Source organism: Thunnus maccoyii, chromosome 20, assembly GCF_910596095.1.
Source record: "Thunnus maccoyii chromosome 20, fThuMac1.1, whole genome shotgun sequence".
Classification (NCBI taxonomy): Eukaryota; Metazoa; Chordata; class Actinopteri; order Scombriformes; family Scombridae; genus Thunnus; species Thunnus maccoyii.
The window spans coordinates 2,303,592-2,320,186 of record NC_056552.1 but is presented as its reverse complement, the minus strand read 5'-3'; the positions used below and the strand labels follow the sequence as shown (position 1 = coordinate 2,320,186).

The following is a 16,595-nucleotide window of genomic DNA, read 5'->3' as shown; positions in this document are numbered from 1 at the left end:
CCTTTTTTGGTCCATGGACTGTTTTTATATTGGTTATGTGTGTGCGGTCAGGGGGCATAATTGTTATGTACACTCCATCACGGGGACAAGATAGACATTAGATGTGTTTGCTTTCTCAATTTACGCATAATGAAACCTGAGTGGAAACGCTGAAAATTCGAAGAAATCTTAAAATATTGTAAAAACATCAGATCTGTGTGGAGCGATGAGGAGACTGTAACCTTCTTCATATCAATGCATGAAACAAACAGAAATGTCATATTTCCATCATGTTTTCCACATGGTTTTCCATCGTTTGAGCTTTAACTGCCAACCTTTTAATGACAGCATCTCGTTGTGTCCTCTTCAACCCGACGTCACGCAGTGGTGGCCAATCATAGCCGGCTATAAGACTGATCAGAGCTGAAAAACTCATTTTAAAAAAGACAAGAGACAAAAAGATAGAGAGAGAGAGAGAGCTGAGAACACCAGCAAGAAAGAGAAAGAGCAGTTGAGGTAAAGTGAGCTAGAGAGTGAATGAAGAGAGGGGCTGTGGTAGATATAAAGTCGGTGAATCAGATCAATAAAACGTTATTTTCTAATTGATTCACAGCGGTTACGTTCTAGAGCACAAACAGGCCCACACTCCCACACATCTCTGCTCAACCCTGAGGTGGTGGGCCGCAATGCCTGATTTGGTCTGAATACAGCCTTTGGTTTGTCCGTTTTGGGCTACTGTAAAAACATGGTGGGTTACGTGGAAGAGGACCCACTCCCTTTGTAGATATAAAGGGCTCATTCTAAGGTAACGAAAACACAATGATTAGTTGCCACTAAATTCTACACACTGAATCTTTAAGTTTTCTTTTGCCGGTATTCTGGAAATTTTGCAGTACATTTGGATGGTAACCTAGCAAATATGTACTCAAATGCCTTTTGAGAAGACATTTTTAGATGTCACCAAATTGTGACACAGTGCCAGGGTTAGTTATTAGGTACTGATTAACTACTGAAACAACAAATAGTTCTTAAGCCTGTGAAGTTTATCTTTTAACAGAGGAGATTTTGAAGATAGCGATCTATGCATTTTACTAAAAGAAATTTACTCCAGGAAGTTTAACAAAAAGTCAGCCCCCCACCTTTCCCAACACTGTAACTACCAACAGCCTCCCCAGGGGGGCGCTGGAGAGTTGAAGGTGAGGCAAAGACACTGAGATGAATTTGGGTCAAAAATCATCCTCCTTCTTACAGTCATAACTCAGATCATACCACACAGACATGAAACACATACTGATATCATTTGGTGTGACCCACACTTCCTGAGGATATCATTATCCCTGATATCCATTGCTTAAACCTCAAAAAATCCATATAAAAATCAGAGAAAAAAGAGGCTGCAGAACTTGACAGAGAATCAGAACATTTTTTATCAAAGTAATCCAGTGATAGTTCTCTGTACATCCATGACTCAATATATAGATATCTATATAGACATATTTACAAATTAATTTACATCAATTTGTCTAAGATGATGCACAGCAAATCTATGTGTATTTTTCTAAATTTCCAAACTTTTTTGAGGGCAATCAAACTTTTAAAGGTTCGATAAATACGTATAATTAAAACACACATCTGTAATCTCTTCAACCACAGAAGTTTGAAGTATATTTACATACATAACTGAGTTTGGATTTAAGAAATTATGATAATTGAAAATCTAATGTGCTTACAAAGTTCACAGACGTAAAACAAAGCTTCAACAGTATAAAAAACCTAAAACATACAATACAAGCAGACAATTCAGTGCAAAATACTACAAAAATCAAAGACATCACTCTCAATTTAAAGACACACTTATGGTTATAAACACTAGTGACAGCTGCAGTAACTGCTCCACTCACTTTAAAAATAATTTTATTGATCTTAAAATACATCCATGGCCTGTATGTGTCTTGTTATGTGCAGCACCATATTTCTCCCCCTCCCTCCGACACTCCACATTAAGTTATGCTGTTACATTAAAATACCAGTTTTAAGGAGCAAAAATATGAGGGGATATGCTCAAAATGCTGAAGCAGTGGCAGCCCACAGGACCTACAGGATGGACCCAAAGTTTTGGCACCGCGCTCACAGCTGTTTTTCACTGTTGCTGAACATCAACACAAACGAGACAAAGCAGGTTTTCTGTGAATAATACACATCCAACGTGTTTTGGAGTCAGTTTAACTCTGAATACTGAGGAGAACAAAAGAATCTGATGTCCAGTCAATTACAAATATCGGGGGAGACAAATTTCCATGTTTCATATATTGAGGTCTAAACTGTGTGGATGGATGGTTGGTTTTGATATAATTACACAAATGTCCATTCTGAAATTAAAACTGTGTAACATGTAAGTATACTGTACAGGCCTGGCAGAAAATATATGTAAGTATTATGTTTAATTCCCAAATACTTTCATGACATTTCTATGTTCCCCTGTTGTGTCTGCTTGCCGAGCTTGTATTGACTACCCTACAGAGAGACTGACAGACCGCATCTGGACTGCTCACATGTGCCACCTGGTGGTTGTTGGTGAGCACTGCAGCAACTCCTGGATAAATGATTTCACCCTCCTTCACTGCAGCTGTGGAACTGTGACACTGCCACATAATGTGTATTTTTTCTAAATATCTAAACTTTTTGAAGGCAATTCAAAGTTTTAAAGGTTCAATATATAGATATAATTAAAACACCCATCTGTAATTTGTTCAACCACAGACGTTTGAAGGATATTTACAAGCATAACTGAGTTTGGATTTAATAAATGATGATAACTGAAAATCTAATGTGTTATGTACAACAAAGCTTCAACAGCATAAAAACAGCTAATAAAACACACAAAACAAGCAGACAATTCAGTGCAAAATACTACGAAAATCAAAGACATTAAAACAGGATTTTTCAGAGTGCTGCATGATCCAGTCATAGTCATAGAAGAAAAGCTTATTACATGGCTTCACTCCCTCTGTCAGCCCTCATGGATTTCAGTTCCTGCTGGGTGGTCGACTGACTTTCAGTTGAGGATGCAGTCTTCTCTGCATCACCTGTGACCTGACCGTAGCGCAGGAAACGGGGAAGCGAGCTGCAAAGCGCCTTCTTGAACATGGAGCTGGAGAAGATGTACAAGATGGGGTCCAGAGCCGAGTTCAGTAAGTTCAGCCACCCAGACACAATGGTGAGCCGGATGAAAGTGTAGCGGATGGTGCAGTCAAGGGAGTGATACGAGTGGATGACCCACAACCCGATGGTCGTCACCGTGGTCGGTAAGAAGCACACTATGAACACAGCGACGATGGCGTTGCACACCCTCATCGCCTTGCGCACCTTTTCAAGTTTTCCCATCTGCCGCTGCCTCAGGAAGCTGGAAATCCGGATGGAGCAGAACAGCAGCATGGCCAGCGGGATGATGAACAACAGCACTGTCAGGATGCGGTGCATGGTGACCAGATTGGTGAATGAAGAAGAAGTGAAGAATAAGCACTGGGTGCTGTTGGCACTGCTTTTGATGTGGTTGTAAGCCAGTATGGGAGCCGAAAGACTGATGGCCAACAGCCAGACAAACACTAACATGTATGCAGCCTGTCTCTTGGTCAAACGGTTGAACCGGTGGTGAGGATGGACCACCTGGAACAAGAGGACAGAGATGATCATTTGCCTCAATTACAGAAAAAATGAGTCAAAGAGCTGATGTCATATTGTCATTTCCTGGAGGCCAGTGTGATTTTATGGAGTCACAATCACAGTCTAAATTAGCAATTAGAGCCAATCCTAAGAATCAGTCGCTGGGTGATCCAGGCGTATTTTAATGGATTAAAATAAAGTCAGTCAGATGTCAATCCTTTCTTTACTGTGTTTGGTTCACCTCAGCCTGCTGGTGTTGCTCTCACTCTAGTCTCCTTTACAATAGCTATTAGCAGTTCCTGTTTGCAGTGTAGCCAATGATGTACAGACAACTATCACTCGATTACTTTGATACTGAAGAAAACATTAAAATGTGATGATTCTCAGGCAAGTTCCGCCACAACTTGAAACAACATCAACTTGTTGAGGCCTGTCTTTGCATCAGTTGCAGCACACTGGGTGAAAAAAACCTTTAGTATTGTTTTTCCATTGACTTTGCCGCCTCAAAATTTGCTTTGTGTTCTTTCTGAATTCACAGTAAAGACAGATGATGTACAGGTTGTGAAGCAAATGTGTGATTTATGATTTTGGGCTTTATTAGATTAATAAAAATATACTTGACTTATCATGTGATCACACCAGATAAACTCATCACCTGCTGATGCATTCAGTTTTTCATGTTTATCTTTTTTAAAAAGGCCTCAAAACTACTGGAAAGCTAATCAATTGACATTGATGAGGGTTTTGGTATTATGCTGTAAAACAGATGACCTACTGAAGTGTTCTAAAAACATTAACAGCATTTTCGGGTTTATCAGAGTGTGGACAATAATATAACATGTATTCTCCTTTTTTCACCTTAAAGTAGCGATAAATTGCCACCACGGTCATGAGTATGATGCTGGCTGAGCGGCTGGAAAATACCAGGAAGATGTTGATCCTGCACAAGCCATCACCAAACACCCAGTGGCTCCTGAGAAAGTCATCGATCCTGAGAGGAAGACTCATGAGAACCAGGAAGTCGGCAATAACCAGGTTGAAGAGGAACAGGTTGTTGGGGTTCCAGGCCTTCAGTTTAAAGCATAAGATCCACAGAGCAACTACGTTTCCTGGCAGTCCCAGTGCAATGATGACTGATAACAGGATCAAAGCCTCCAGTGAATCATCAACTGGTGGGCATCCACTGCCATTGCTGCTTCCACCACCAGAGATTGAAGTCGTGAAGTTTGAAATGGTCATGGTGAAGTTTTCCTTATACTCTCTAATATTATTTTGACAAATTAAATCTTAAAATTGTGTTATTAACTTTAGTCCATCCAAAATAGACAAATCAATTTAGTGGAAAATTTTGGAAAGACATATAAGACTAAATAAGAATGAAGAAAACAGTTGTATGACTTTATGAATTTGCCACTTCCCCTTTTCAGCCCTCTTCCTTATTTCTATAGAATGTAATCTGCATGAAAGAGAAAAAAAAGAGAGAACATTTGCATTTGTACATGCAACAGTTTCCACAGTTCAGATAAAAAGACATTCTGTGGGAAATATGTGTCAGAGGTGTGACACAAGAGCATAATGCTAAAGTATCTGAAGAGCATTTTAATAAATAATAATGAAAATATTTTACCAAAACATTTAATGGCAAACTGGACCAGTAAAGTCTTACTAAAAGTTGTTTATTACAATGACATATGGTATATTTTGAATTTTAAAGTTTTAAAGATACTCTACATTTGGACATTTTGGATTTCAAAATCCAAATTCCAAGAAAATATAACTGTAAACATATAAGAGAAACATATTCTATCACAAATAAACTTGAAAATATGATACAGCAGTCTAAGTCTAGTCTGCTCTATCTAATATTTTTCCAGAGTTAACATTAGAAAACAGCAAAAAATAGTATTAGTAAATAGTAGTAATATTTTACTAAACTTGCAACTAAACTAATGCTGTGAAAATAAGCATTTGAAAATATATGTATAAACTAAAAATGTTCCTATTAAAAAAAGTAACTTATCATTACTCATGTATAACAAAGTTAAATGTAATTATATAAAAGTAATGGTTTATGTGTAAATGTAGGTTTACACATTAAATACAGTAAATATCCAGAGCTCACCAGTCAGCTGTGTGTCATCCATATCACATTGGAGGAGGAAATAAAGTGATGTATGACCTTGGTCTGTGAATTTATGTTTCTCACGAGAGGATGTTCCTGTGTTGTTGATTTTTATCATGCTTGCATGTCAAGCAGGCGTGAAGAGTTATGCAAGATCAGATATTCTGAAGTCCAAGACTCTTTCTCTCATCAGCCATCATACAGACAAACATTCAGCTAAATAGTAAATATCTGCAACATTAGCTCCTAAGTTTAGCCATCATGAAGGCTAACATTCAGCTAATATAAAATATCTGCTAACTGTAGTCATCATGAAACTGTCAGGTAAACTGTAAAATATCTGCAACAGATATTAGTTGCTAATTCGCTAACAATTTTAGCCATAAGAAGGCTATCATTGGTCAATGGTCACTGCTAACTTAAACCAACAGGACATTTAGGTCAAATGAAAAATATAAATGATGTTAGTATGTCTGGTCTTGAACTAGCCAAAAACAGCTTATGTCACTCCACTTTTCATGATTCTCCTCCTCTCCTCACATTAAATTCAAGTCACTAAAGCTCCAACAAGCACAACACCCACCTACCTGAGCTCCTTCAGCTTAATGCACCTTCTTGTTCTATGATCAAGTAACGACTAGTCCTACTGTCACTGCGAGGGAGGAAATCTCAATCCAAACTCTTCTCCAGTTTGGTCCCTTGGTGGTGAAACAAGGTGCTGAACTCCATTATGTCAGCAGGCACATTCCCCCTTTGTCCTCAAAAACCAAGACAAAGACCTACCTCTTCCAAGATTATTCACTTAATATGCTCTTTCTCCGTCTCTCCATCCCTCTTAGGATTTCTCTCATAAAATCATTTCTGCTAGTGTAGAGGCTTCTCCTTGATTGACTGTAGTTTGGAGTGTACCTCATTTGTACATCGCTTTGGACAAAAGCATCTGCCAAATGAATAAACATCAATGTTAGCTGTTAGCTTTGGTCGACATACAGGCTAACATGATGGTACCATGCTAGCAACGTTAGCTGACAGAAGCCAGCCTATCGGTTAGATGCTAAAAGCTGAAAAGCTGAAAGCTGAAAGCTAATGTTAAGGTAAAATGAACAAGTGCCATAACATTAATCATTTACTTTGTCTAATTAAAGGTACTGCACACTAAAACATGTTTTTTGAGCGGTAAACTAAATTATATGACTGTACTCTAATGAAACACACCAATCTTGGTGTTAATATTGACATTTTAAATAAACTTTAAATTTATAAAAACTGGCACTTCATGGTTTGAAAATGGCTTAACCTGTCATCTGCTGTTTATAATAAGCCCTGAAAAGGCTTGGCCAATGCTGTCATACAGTCAACCATTTGGGAGTTCTCTACGTCATGAAATGTATATAAATGGTAGAATGTTAATGCCAATCTCCCCCAGCCCTGACTCATTTTGAAATATATGCAGTTTTAGCTTCAGCAGCTAACAGCAGTGCTGGCCTGCTGAAGAAAATCTCTCCATCTGCAAATGTCCGCGGGAGGAAACACTGCTGGCAGCCACAAAAACAACCAAAATCCTCCTCAGATCTCGCCCTGCAATCACAGTGTAATCAGAAACTGTCGGAGCAGCTCTGCCCGCTGTCAGACAGGTTCAGTAACGATTCCAGTTTCACTGCGATTTGAAGTTTTGAAACATGATTTTACCAGCTGATAACTGCATGAAGAGTTAAAGATCTACTGGACGAAATGGGAAATGACCTCCGGCCTGTTCAAATGTTGTTGCACTGTTTGTCTTTTGTCTTTCTTTATATAGTTTTTAAATTTTCTGTTGTGACCTGACCTTGACTCTTGAAGTGCACACTGCTCCTCTGCCATGACCTGTTGACCTTACTCTGCAAGTTTGCACATAGTGAGGGACTTGAGCAATATCACATGAGAGGGTTTCCCTTCCTGTCATTGCTGGCATGACAGTGATGCAGTCAAGAATGAGACGCTCTTAGGAAAAATGGAAATCCTCCTTAGAAATAATTACATCATCACACAAGCTGTGTGCACTTCAGCAGAATATGGTTGCATGACAGCCACCCTCCTACCACACAAAACCAACATTTAATAAGCCTACACATCTCTCTCATACACACACAAACACACCACAGTGTACACACAGCCAACATTAGTGACGTGCATATTAACGACTGTTTTCCCCAAATAAAGTAACATAAACAACAGTGGCAGCAACGGCGAGAATAATATCAGCTGGCACAGTGGCTGTTATTAGAGGCTTCTTTCATTTAACCCTTCACATTCCAACACAAACTGAATAGGCAGGTTTGAAGGGTTTATTTCCTCAGAAATGTTTTGTGAGCCCCGTCACCATACAGCAGTAAAACACGTATTTTCAAAAGAAAAAAACATATTTAAAATAAATACTAAATGCAGCCATTTAAAGTTGTATGTTTCTCTCCTAAGCCAAAATAAAAAAGATAAGCCCCTCCCCAGTGCAAACCATGATTACTGGGCTTTAACCCTTGAGGGTTTCCTGTTTCAACATGTTTCCTCAAACATCAGATAAGAAAATGCAAAAGGATATTGCATCACATCATCAAGTCACAGAAACAGAAATGATGAACAGAAATGTAATATGACTTTATCTTAGAGCCTCTACATGAGAATGACTATTATGATAAGTCAACCAGGCTAAACTAAGGGGGGGAAACAACACAACAGAAAAGGCCTTTATCTTCAGAAAATAGTTCTTTTTGATAATTTCAGATGTCAGACATATGTAGTGGTGTAAAAAGATCAATATTTGTGGTAAAGAAAAGGTCTCAAAATGGAAATAAAGTATTAGAAACTCTAATGTTTCAAACGTGGACACATAACACCATAAATTACCCACAAATCTACAAACACATTTGTAAATCTTGTTTTTATTTATAGATCATGTAACATACATTTGACTTATTTCTCGATTTCAGAAAAAAGATATCCCAGATATAACAGAATGCTGTGACTGATTATGTCAAAGGCAGCTAAGGTCCAGTAGTGCATGAGCACACGCCAGCATCAGCAGCCATTATAGAAGGAAAATCAAGATGGCCAAGGTTAACAGACTAAAAGAATACAGGAAAGAAATGTGTAGAAATCAAAAGCTAAAATTTGTAAAAATGTATCTAAAATCATTTTGTATTCAAATTTGAACTGACTCATGTGGTGCCAGAGTCAGGTACACATAATTGTGTTCACGCCCAATCAAGAAGGCTGGGTAAACAGGCCCAGAAGGTGTGGAGGTGACTCAGAGTGTCAGATACGACGTTGTAGAAGGACAGAGTGCCAGCAGGCCAGTCCAGAAACACTCCAAGTCGGGTGCAGCCAACAGAGGGAAGAGGGAGATTGCAGCACTGCTTATTGTGCTCTTCATAGAGTGTAGCTTCTGATGGGTTCCACCACCTGTGGCCAAAACACCAGGACATGACGTTCCCTCCAAACCTACACTGGTCATCTTTTTCTTTCCTAAATATTCCTTTGTAGCTAACACCCACAGCCACATCTTCACTTTTGCCAGTACTCCACTCCACCTCCCAGTAACAGCGCCCAGTGAGCTCCTCCCTGCACATAACCTGATGAAAGTAATCGAATCTCTGTGGGAGACCAGGATACGACTGCCTTGCTCCGTGCGTTGCCTTCTTATTGCCCTCAGACAGAGTGAGTTCGATGTTTGCTGTGTCTGGATCCAGTGTGAGATCACAGGCATCTGATGGAGAGAGCAAGACGTGACCATGGTTACAATTCTTAATCCATTTACAGTATTTGTCATGATTCACAAGTTACATTTGCTTATAATTACAAAAATATCTAAAAGGGTGGGCTCAGATTTTTCAAGTCTGTCTTAAAACAATACTCACATGCCCATACATACTGCACTGCATCGATAATTTGTTCCTCCTTTCCACACTGACCACAATTCAATATGAGGCTTCAGCAGTCTGAGTCAGACATATCAAGGAGGTATCTTTTAAAGTTACAGCGCTGGATTTACTAAGGCCTTTGTGCCTGTTTTTGCATATGCATGTCAGGGAGGGTCACACAAATAAAAATAATCACACAAATGCCTCCAGGCGTAAACAGATAGAATTTACACCACCAGTGACAAAGAAGGTTGAAATGTGGAAAGAAACGTGCATTAAATATATGCTTGCATATACAGTACCAGTCAAATGTATGGACACACTTTCTTTTTAAAATGAATGGGAAGGTAGGTAAAAACAATTATTACAAACATACATTAAGTAATTAGGCTTTCATTAACGCACACAATATCTGATTGTGTGCGTTTCCAATTTCCAAACTTTTTATACATATAATTAAAACACACATCTTTAATCTCTTCAACCACAGAAGTTTGAAGTATATTTACATACATAAGTGAGTTTGTATTGAAGAAACTATGATAATAGACAATAAAACATGATCAAGTCATTGTTATTGTTAGAAAAGCTTATTACATGGCTTCATTCCCTTTGTCAGCCCTCACGGATTTCAGTTCCTGCTCGGTGGTCGACTGACTTTCAGTCTCCTCTACATCGCCTGCGTCCTGACCGCAGCGCAGGAAATGGGGAAGCAAGCTGCAGAGTGCCCTCCTGAACATGGAGCTGGAGAAGACGTACAAGATGGGGTCCAGAGCCGAGTTCAGGAAGTTCAGCCCCAAAGACACGATGGTGAGCTTGGTGAAAGTGTAGAGGGTGGCACAGTCCTGTGGGCGGTACGAGCGGATGACCCTCAGCCCGATGGTCGTCACCATGGTCGGTAAGAAGCACACTATGTACACAGCGACGATGGCGTTGCACACCCTCATCGCCTTGCGCCCCTTTTCAAGTTTTCCCATCTGCCGCTGCCTCAGAAAGCTGGAAATCCGGATGGAGCAGAACAGTAGCGCGGCCAGTGGGATGATGAACTCCAGCACCGCCACGATGCGGTGCATTTTGACCAAGATGGTGAGTGAAGAAGTGAGGTATAAGCACTGGGTGCTGTTGCTGCTGCCTTTGATGTGGTTGTTAGCCAGTATGGGAGCCCAAAGACTGATGACCAACAGCCAGACAAACAGCAACACGTACGCAGCCTTTCTCTTGGTCATACGGTTGAACCAGTGGTGAGGGTGGACCACCTGGAACAAGAGGACAGAGATGATCATTTTGCCTCAATTAGAACAAAAATGTATCAATGAGCTGATGTTATATTGTCATTTCCTGGAGGCCAATGTGATTTGATAGAGTCACAGTCTAAATTAGCATTACAGATGTCCTAAGCCAATCCTAAGAATCAGAGCTGGGCAATCCAGGCATATTTTAAAGGATTATAATAAAGTCAATCCGATGTTGATCCTTTCTTTACTGTGTTTTGTCCCCTTCAGCCTACTGGTGTTGTTCTCACTCTAGTCTCCTTTACAACAGCTATTAGCAGTTCCTGTTTGCAGTGTAGCCAATAATGTACAGACAACTATCACTAGATTACTTTGATACTGAAGAAAACAATAAAATGTGATGATTCTCAGGCAAGTTCTGCCACAACTTGAAACAACATCAACTTGATGAGGCATGTCCTTGTGTCAGTTTCAGCACGCTGGGTGAAAAATACGTTAAGTCTTGTTTTTCTTTGACTTTGCCTCCTAAAATTTTGCTTGGTGTTCTTTCTGAATTCACAGTGAGGACAGATGATGTACAGATTGTAAAGGAAATGTGTGATTTATGTTTTTGGGCTATATTAATAAAAATGTACTTGACTTATCATGTGATCACACCAGATAAACTCATCACTTGCTGGTGTATTCGGTTTTTCATGTTTATTTTTTAAGCAACGCCCCAAAACTACAACATTATTGAGGGTTTTGGTATTATGCTATAATATAGATGACCTACTGAAGTGTTCAGTATGAAAAAAATGTTAACAGCATTTTCAGGTTTATCAGAGTGTGGACAATAATATAATGTGTATACTCCTTTCCTCACCTTAAAGTAACGGTAAATTGCCACCACGGTCATGAGCGCGATGCTGGCTGAGCGGTTGGAATACATCAGGAAGAGGTTGATCCTGCACAAGCCATCACCAAAAACCCAGTGGCCTCTGAGAAAGTCATCGATCCTGAGAGGAAGACTCACGAGAGCCAGGAAGTCGGCGATAACCAGGTTGAAGAGGAACAGGTTGTTGATATTCCAGGCCTTCAGTTTAAAGCAAAAGATCCACAGAGCAACTATGTTTCCCAGCAGCCCCAGTATGACGTCGATGGTGATAACAGGGGGCAGGATGGCACCCTCCAGTTGACTACGGACTGGTGGGCAGCCACCTCCGCCGCAGCCTCCATCACCAGGAATTGGAGTTGTGGAGTTTGACATTGTCATGGTGAAGTTTTTGTTATCTTCAGATATCATTCTGACAAATTAAATCTTAAAGTTGTGTTATTAACTTTAACCAAAACAGAGAAAATTGGTGGAAATTTGGAGAGATGGAAAATTTTGGAAAGACAATCTAAAAAGGAGATTACTTTTAGGTGCTTCTATTAAAAACAGTTGTGGGTCAGCTCTATTACTTTAAGAATTTGCCACTTCCCCTTTTCAACCCTCTTCCTTATTCTTTCGAATGACATCTGAGTAAAAAGAGAAAAGAGTAAAACAGAGAACATTTGTATTTGTACATAACCCATTTCAACTTTTCTACAGATCAGATAAAAAGACATTCTGTGTTAAATTTGTGCCAGCGGTGTGACACAAGAGCATATTTGAAAGTATTTGAAAAGCATTTTAATACATTACAAATATTAAAATAAGTAATAATAAAAAATATTTTATCAAAACATTAAATAGCAAACTGGATCAGTAAAGAATCTTTTCAGGATATGTACTTTGGCATGTTGCACAAAAAGTTTCCTATTAAAAAAGTAACTTTTATAAAAAGGTTAAATATAATTGTAATATATATATAATATAAAAATGTAAATAATGGATTATGTATAATTGAAATCCAATATAAATAAAACTAAATGTAAGTTTAAACATTAAATACAGTAAATATGCAGAACTCACCAGTCCGCTGTGTGTCATTCATATCACATTGGAGGAGGAAATGAAGTGATGTATAATTTTGGTCTGTCTATTTATTTTTCTCACAGGAGGGTGTTCCCGTGTTGTTTATCATGCTCGCAATTCAAGCAGGCTTGAAGACAGTTGTGCAAGATCAGATATCTTGGGCGAAGTGCACTTCTTGAAACATTTGACTTTTTGGTGAAGTGCTGTATTTAGAAGTCACTGACCACAACTAATGACCAACTTACACCAAACAATTGAGATGACGGGAACACGCCACAACTCTAGCAAAACTTTCATGATTTTATTCTGACATTGGAAATTTGACTGCAACAGTGAAATTGTTTGAAAAGTCATTTGATGTAAGGCTGGCATAACTTGTTAATACTTCAACTGGAACCTATTTTTCTTTTTTTCATAATTTCATAATTTCATAAAAGACAAAGCACATAATGCAATGCTGCACTGTCTTGGCCATTATGAAGGCTAAGGTAAATAGAAAGTGATTAAATGCCAATAAATTTAGCTGCATCAAAAAAGCTAGCATTCAGCTAAAATGTAAAATATCTGTAACATTAGCTGATAACAATAGCTATCATACAGGCTAACATTCAACTAAAATGTAAAATATCTGTAACATTAGCTGCTATCTGTAACTATCATACAGACTAATTCGGCTAAACTGTAAAATATCTGCAACATTAGTTGCTAATTAGCTGATAACTTAAGCCATCATGAAGGCTGACATTCAGCTAAAATGTAAAATATCAGTAACATTAGCTCCTAACTTTAGCCATCATGAATGCGAACATTCAGCTAAAATGTAAAGTACCTGTAACATTAGCTCCTAACTTTAGCCATCATGAAGGCTAACATTCAGCTTACATGTTAAGTACCTGTAACATTAGCTCCTAATATTAGACATCATGAAGGCTAACATTCAGCTAAAATGTAAAATATTTGTAACATTAGCTCCTAACTTCAGCCATCACGAATGCAAACATTCAGCTAAACTGTAAAGTACCTGTAACATTAGCTCCCAACTTTAGCCATCATGAATGCTAACATTCAGCTAACATGTAAAGTACCTGTAACATCAGCTCCTAACTTTAGACATTATGAATACAAACATTCAGCTAAACTGTAAAGTACCTGTAACATTAGCTCCTAACTTTAGACATCTTGAAGGCTAACATTCAGTTAAATGTAAAATACCTGTAACATAAGCTCCTAACTTTAGCCATATTACCACTATTTAGCTAAAATATAAAATATCTGCAATGGTTGCTGCTATCTTAACCATTATACAACATAACATTTAGGTCAAAAGTGTTTCACATTCAATGTGAAACACAATGTGAAATGTGAAAAACAACCTTAGTGGCACTGTGGGGGTTACAAAACCCACACACCACAGTCTTTTTTCTCAAACCTAACAACCACTGACCACAACGCCAATGTAACATAAGATGGAAAATAAAGCCCACTTGGTAATATTAATAAAAATAAATGTTTGCAGATGAAAATGTGACACTTTTGTATGTGTTGAAAACATCATTAGTTTCTCAATTGACAAAATAAACTGCAGAAACAAAATTAAAACTGTAATGCCAAAACTGCTTTAATACAAAACATTCAAGCAGTTTAAAAAAAATCTATTTCATTGTTGAATGCTGTTGAAATTAGTATGTCTTTAATAAACTTTGTTATAATTTTAACGTTTTACTGTACATTTCTTGTATGTCTTTTGTGAATAACATCACAGTTGAACAGTTTTCAGTCTATCTCACTCAGCATCTTCATGAATCATGTCACCTTGCAGGTTACACAGGACAGCACAAATTCTCAGAATTTTGTCAATTTTTGGTGCAAGGTTTATTGGCACAACCTGTGAAATAATTCTAGAGTGCTTTAATCTGCATATAATGCATATATTCATATATTCCACATGAACTCTCATATTAGCAGTCCTCCTTGTGCTGGTGGTGTCTTCTTCAGAAAGCTGCGGCCCTAATTCAGTAAAGGCAGGTACTGTGAGTTTTACCTTCCTTTCACAGAGCAGGTCACGGATGGTCAGCCAGGACCTCATCTCCTGGACACAGGTATTCCAGGAACCCCGAGTCGGATGTAATGAATTTGTCACTACTACTACCTCCGTAAGCTGGGAAGATGAACATTACTAGGCCACAGGGTGCAATTGCCACCAGGTACTTGACTGTGTTCTGGGCATAGTAGTGGCTAAAAGACTCTCCCCAGGAATCCAGATTCCTGGCCTTTTAGAGGGGGGTCTTGGAGCAGTCTATGATGCAAGTTGTGCCTTGGTAGTGTTCTTTAAAGCACTGGGGCATTGTAGCATTGGATAGTTTCCCTTGGAAGCCAAGGAATGTATTCCCTCATATTTTCTTCCATGAGGTCAATCCAGTAGCTCAATACTCGGCTAATAACACTCTGAGACACATTAAATCTTTCAGCCAAGTCATCCCGGAGCAGATTAAGCCTCAACTTCATCAAAGTCATCAGAAGCTGGTCTGTTGGGTCGAGCTGGAAGCTTCCTTTGTAGAAAGGTATAAGGTGTTCAGCCACTGAACAAAAGGCAGCAAGCGACAAGCCAGTATAGAGCAGAGAGAGAGCTTCGGTCCTCCTGAAGTCTTGAAGAGAGGCTCGGCACATTGTGTTCCGCGGTCAGCAGTGGTGGGCAAGGGCATCAGGGGGAGACTTGAACTGTAGCCATGGTTGCCAAGTGTGCGGTCATCCCACTGGCACCCAACATCACTCTGGGAGTTTGGCACATCCAGATCCATGGCTTCATGCTCCATGCTGGGTGTTGCAATGTAATTTAGTAAAATAGTAAATTGTATTTCATTAACAACATGTAGCCTACAAACAAATATAATAATTTCCCCACTGTAGACTTCTGTAAATGAGACATTTTCATAACTATCAAATTATCCACAATGATGGCAAATGATCTGATTTGTACTTTGACAGATTGTGGTCATTATAAGCTATATATATTTGGCCCTACAAACAGCTATATATATGCAAGGTGTATACATTAGTAGGTATATGTTATTTCCTGGTGTTAACGTTTCATAAGTATAATTTGAAGTATTAACTACTGAATGCTTAAATTGAATGCTGAATTAATTTAATAACAAACTTTATAGTACAGCTTTTGTTTTTTTCGCATTATTATTGTCATTATCGTTACAAATTGTACACATACTTTTGACAAACCAGTGTAAACAGAGGAGCCTGACAATTGATAATTTTACATACCTGACTGCCTGACTAGCACCCAATGTGGTTTCTTCAAAGGAGCTTCATAGCCAAGCCACTTCTCTGGGTAGGTATACTCTTTCGTTGGCTTTTTATCTACAAAGTGGAAGGAACACACAAAAAGACGTGGGTTTTTCAGATTCAAAGCATTCAACCAGAGTCTCAGAGCTTCGTCCTCCTTCAGAGGTGGTTGCAGGTCATACGGAGCTCAACAGGTGCACTAAGACTGAAGTTGAGGTTGATGTTCAAAACATTCTTTCTGTAAAAACTCCTGTCTTTACTTCGAGTTGTTATGGCACCCTCTTACTGAACATATAATGCTGGTCATTTTTCAATTGGTAACGCAAATTGATAACTATCTAACAAGCAGTACAGACTCGCTGACGTCTAACAAACTGCTACAAAACGTCTGATGATTACAGTGAAAATAGAATACATAGAATGCATAATAAGCAAAAACTCATAAAGTATTTTGCCATGTCTACATAATC

General features: G+C 38.7%; 2 protein-coding genes across 5 annotated transcripts; both read right to left on the bottom strand.

Annotated features, from left to right (window-relative positions):
* Positions 1–1,388: 1,388 nt before the first annotated feature.
* LOC121887161 (hydroxycarboxylic acid receptor 2-like) lies at positions 1,389–7,816 on the bottom strand. Of its 3 annotated transcripts, XM_042397774.1 has the most exons (4): positions 7,590–7,816; positions 5,765–6,704; positions 4,501–5,098; positions 1,389–3,645 (listed from the first exon to the last, which is right to left on the bottom strand). In XM_042397774.1, exons 3-4 carry the CDS (start codon positions 4,879–4,881, stop codon positions 2,968–2,970), a joined length of 1,059 nt encoding a protein of 352 aa, XP_042253708.1. In that variant the 5' UTR covers positions 4,882–5,098; positions 5,765–6,704; positions 7,590–7,816; the 3' UTR covers positions 1,389–2,967. The 3 variants fall into 3 exon arrangements, with proteins under 3 accessions (XP_042253708.1, XP_042253709.1, XP_042253710.1); XM_042397775.1 differs by lacking the exon at positions 7,590–7,816 and having other exon boundaries at positions 6,352–7,240; XM_042397776.1 differs by lacking the exons at positions 5,765–6,704; positions 7,590–7,816 and having other exon boundaries at positions 4,501–5,301.
* A 1,602-nt stretch (positions 7,817–9,418) lies between these two features.
* On the bottom strand, positions 9,419–16,542 carry LOC121887157 (hydroxycarboxylic acid receptor 2-like). Of its 2 annotated transcripts, XM_042397769.1 has the most exons (6): positions 16,105–16,542; positions 12,826–15,642; positions 12,288–12,389; positions 11,755–12,189; positions 10,255–10,913; positions 9,419–9,503 (listed from the first exon to the last, which is right to left on the bottom strand). In XM_042397769.1, the coding sequence occupies exons 4-6, from the start codon at positions 12,172–12,174 to the stop codon at positions 9,494–9,496; spliced, it is 1,089 nt and encodes a 362-aa protein (XP_042253703.1). In that variant the 5' UTR covers positions 12,175–12,189; positions 12,288–12,389; positions 12,826–15,642; positions 16,105–16,542; the 3' UTR covers positions 9,419–9,493. The 2 variants fall into 2 exon arrangements, with proteins under 2 accessions (XP_042253703.1, XP_042253702.1); XM_042397768.1 differs by having other exon boundaries at positions 11,755–12,389.
* Positions 16,543–16,595: the final 53 nt, after the last annotated feature.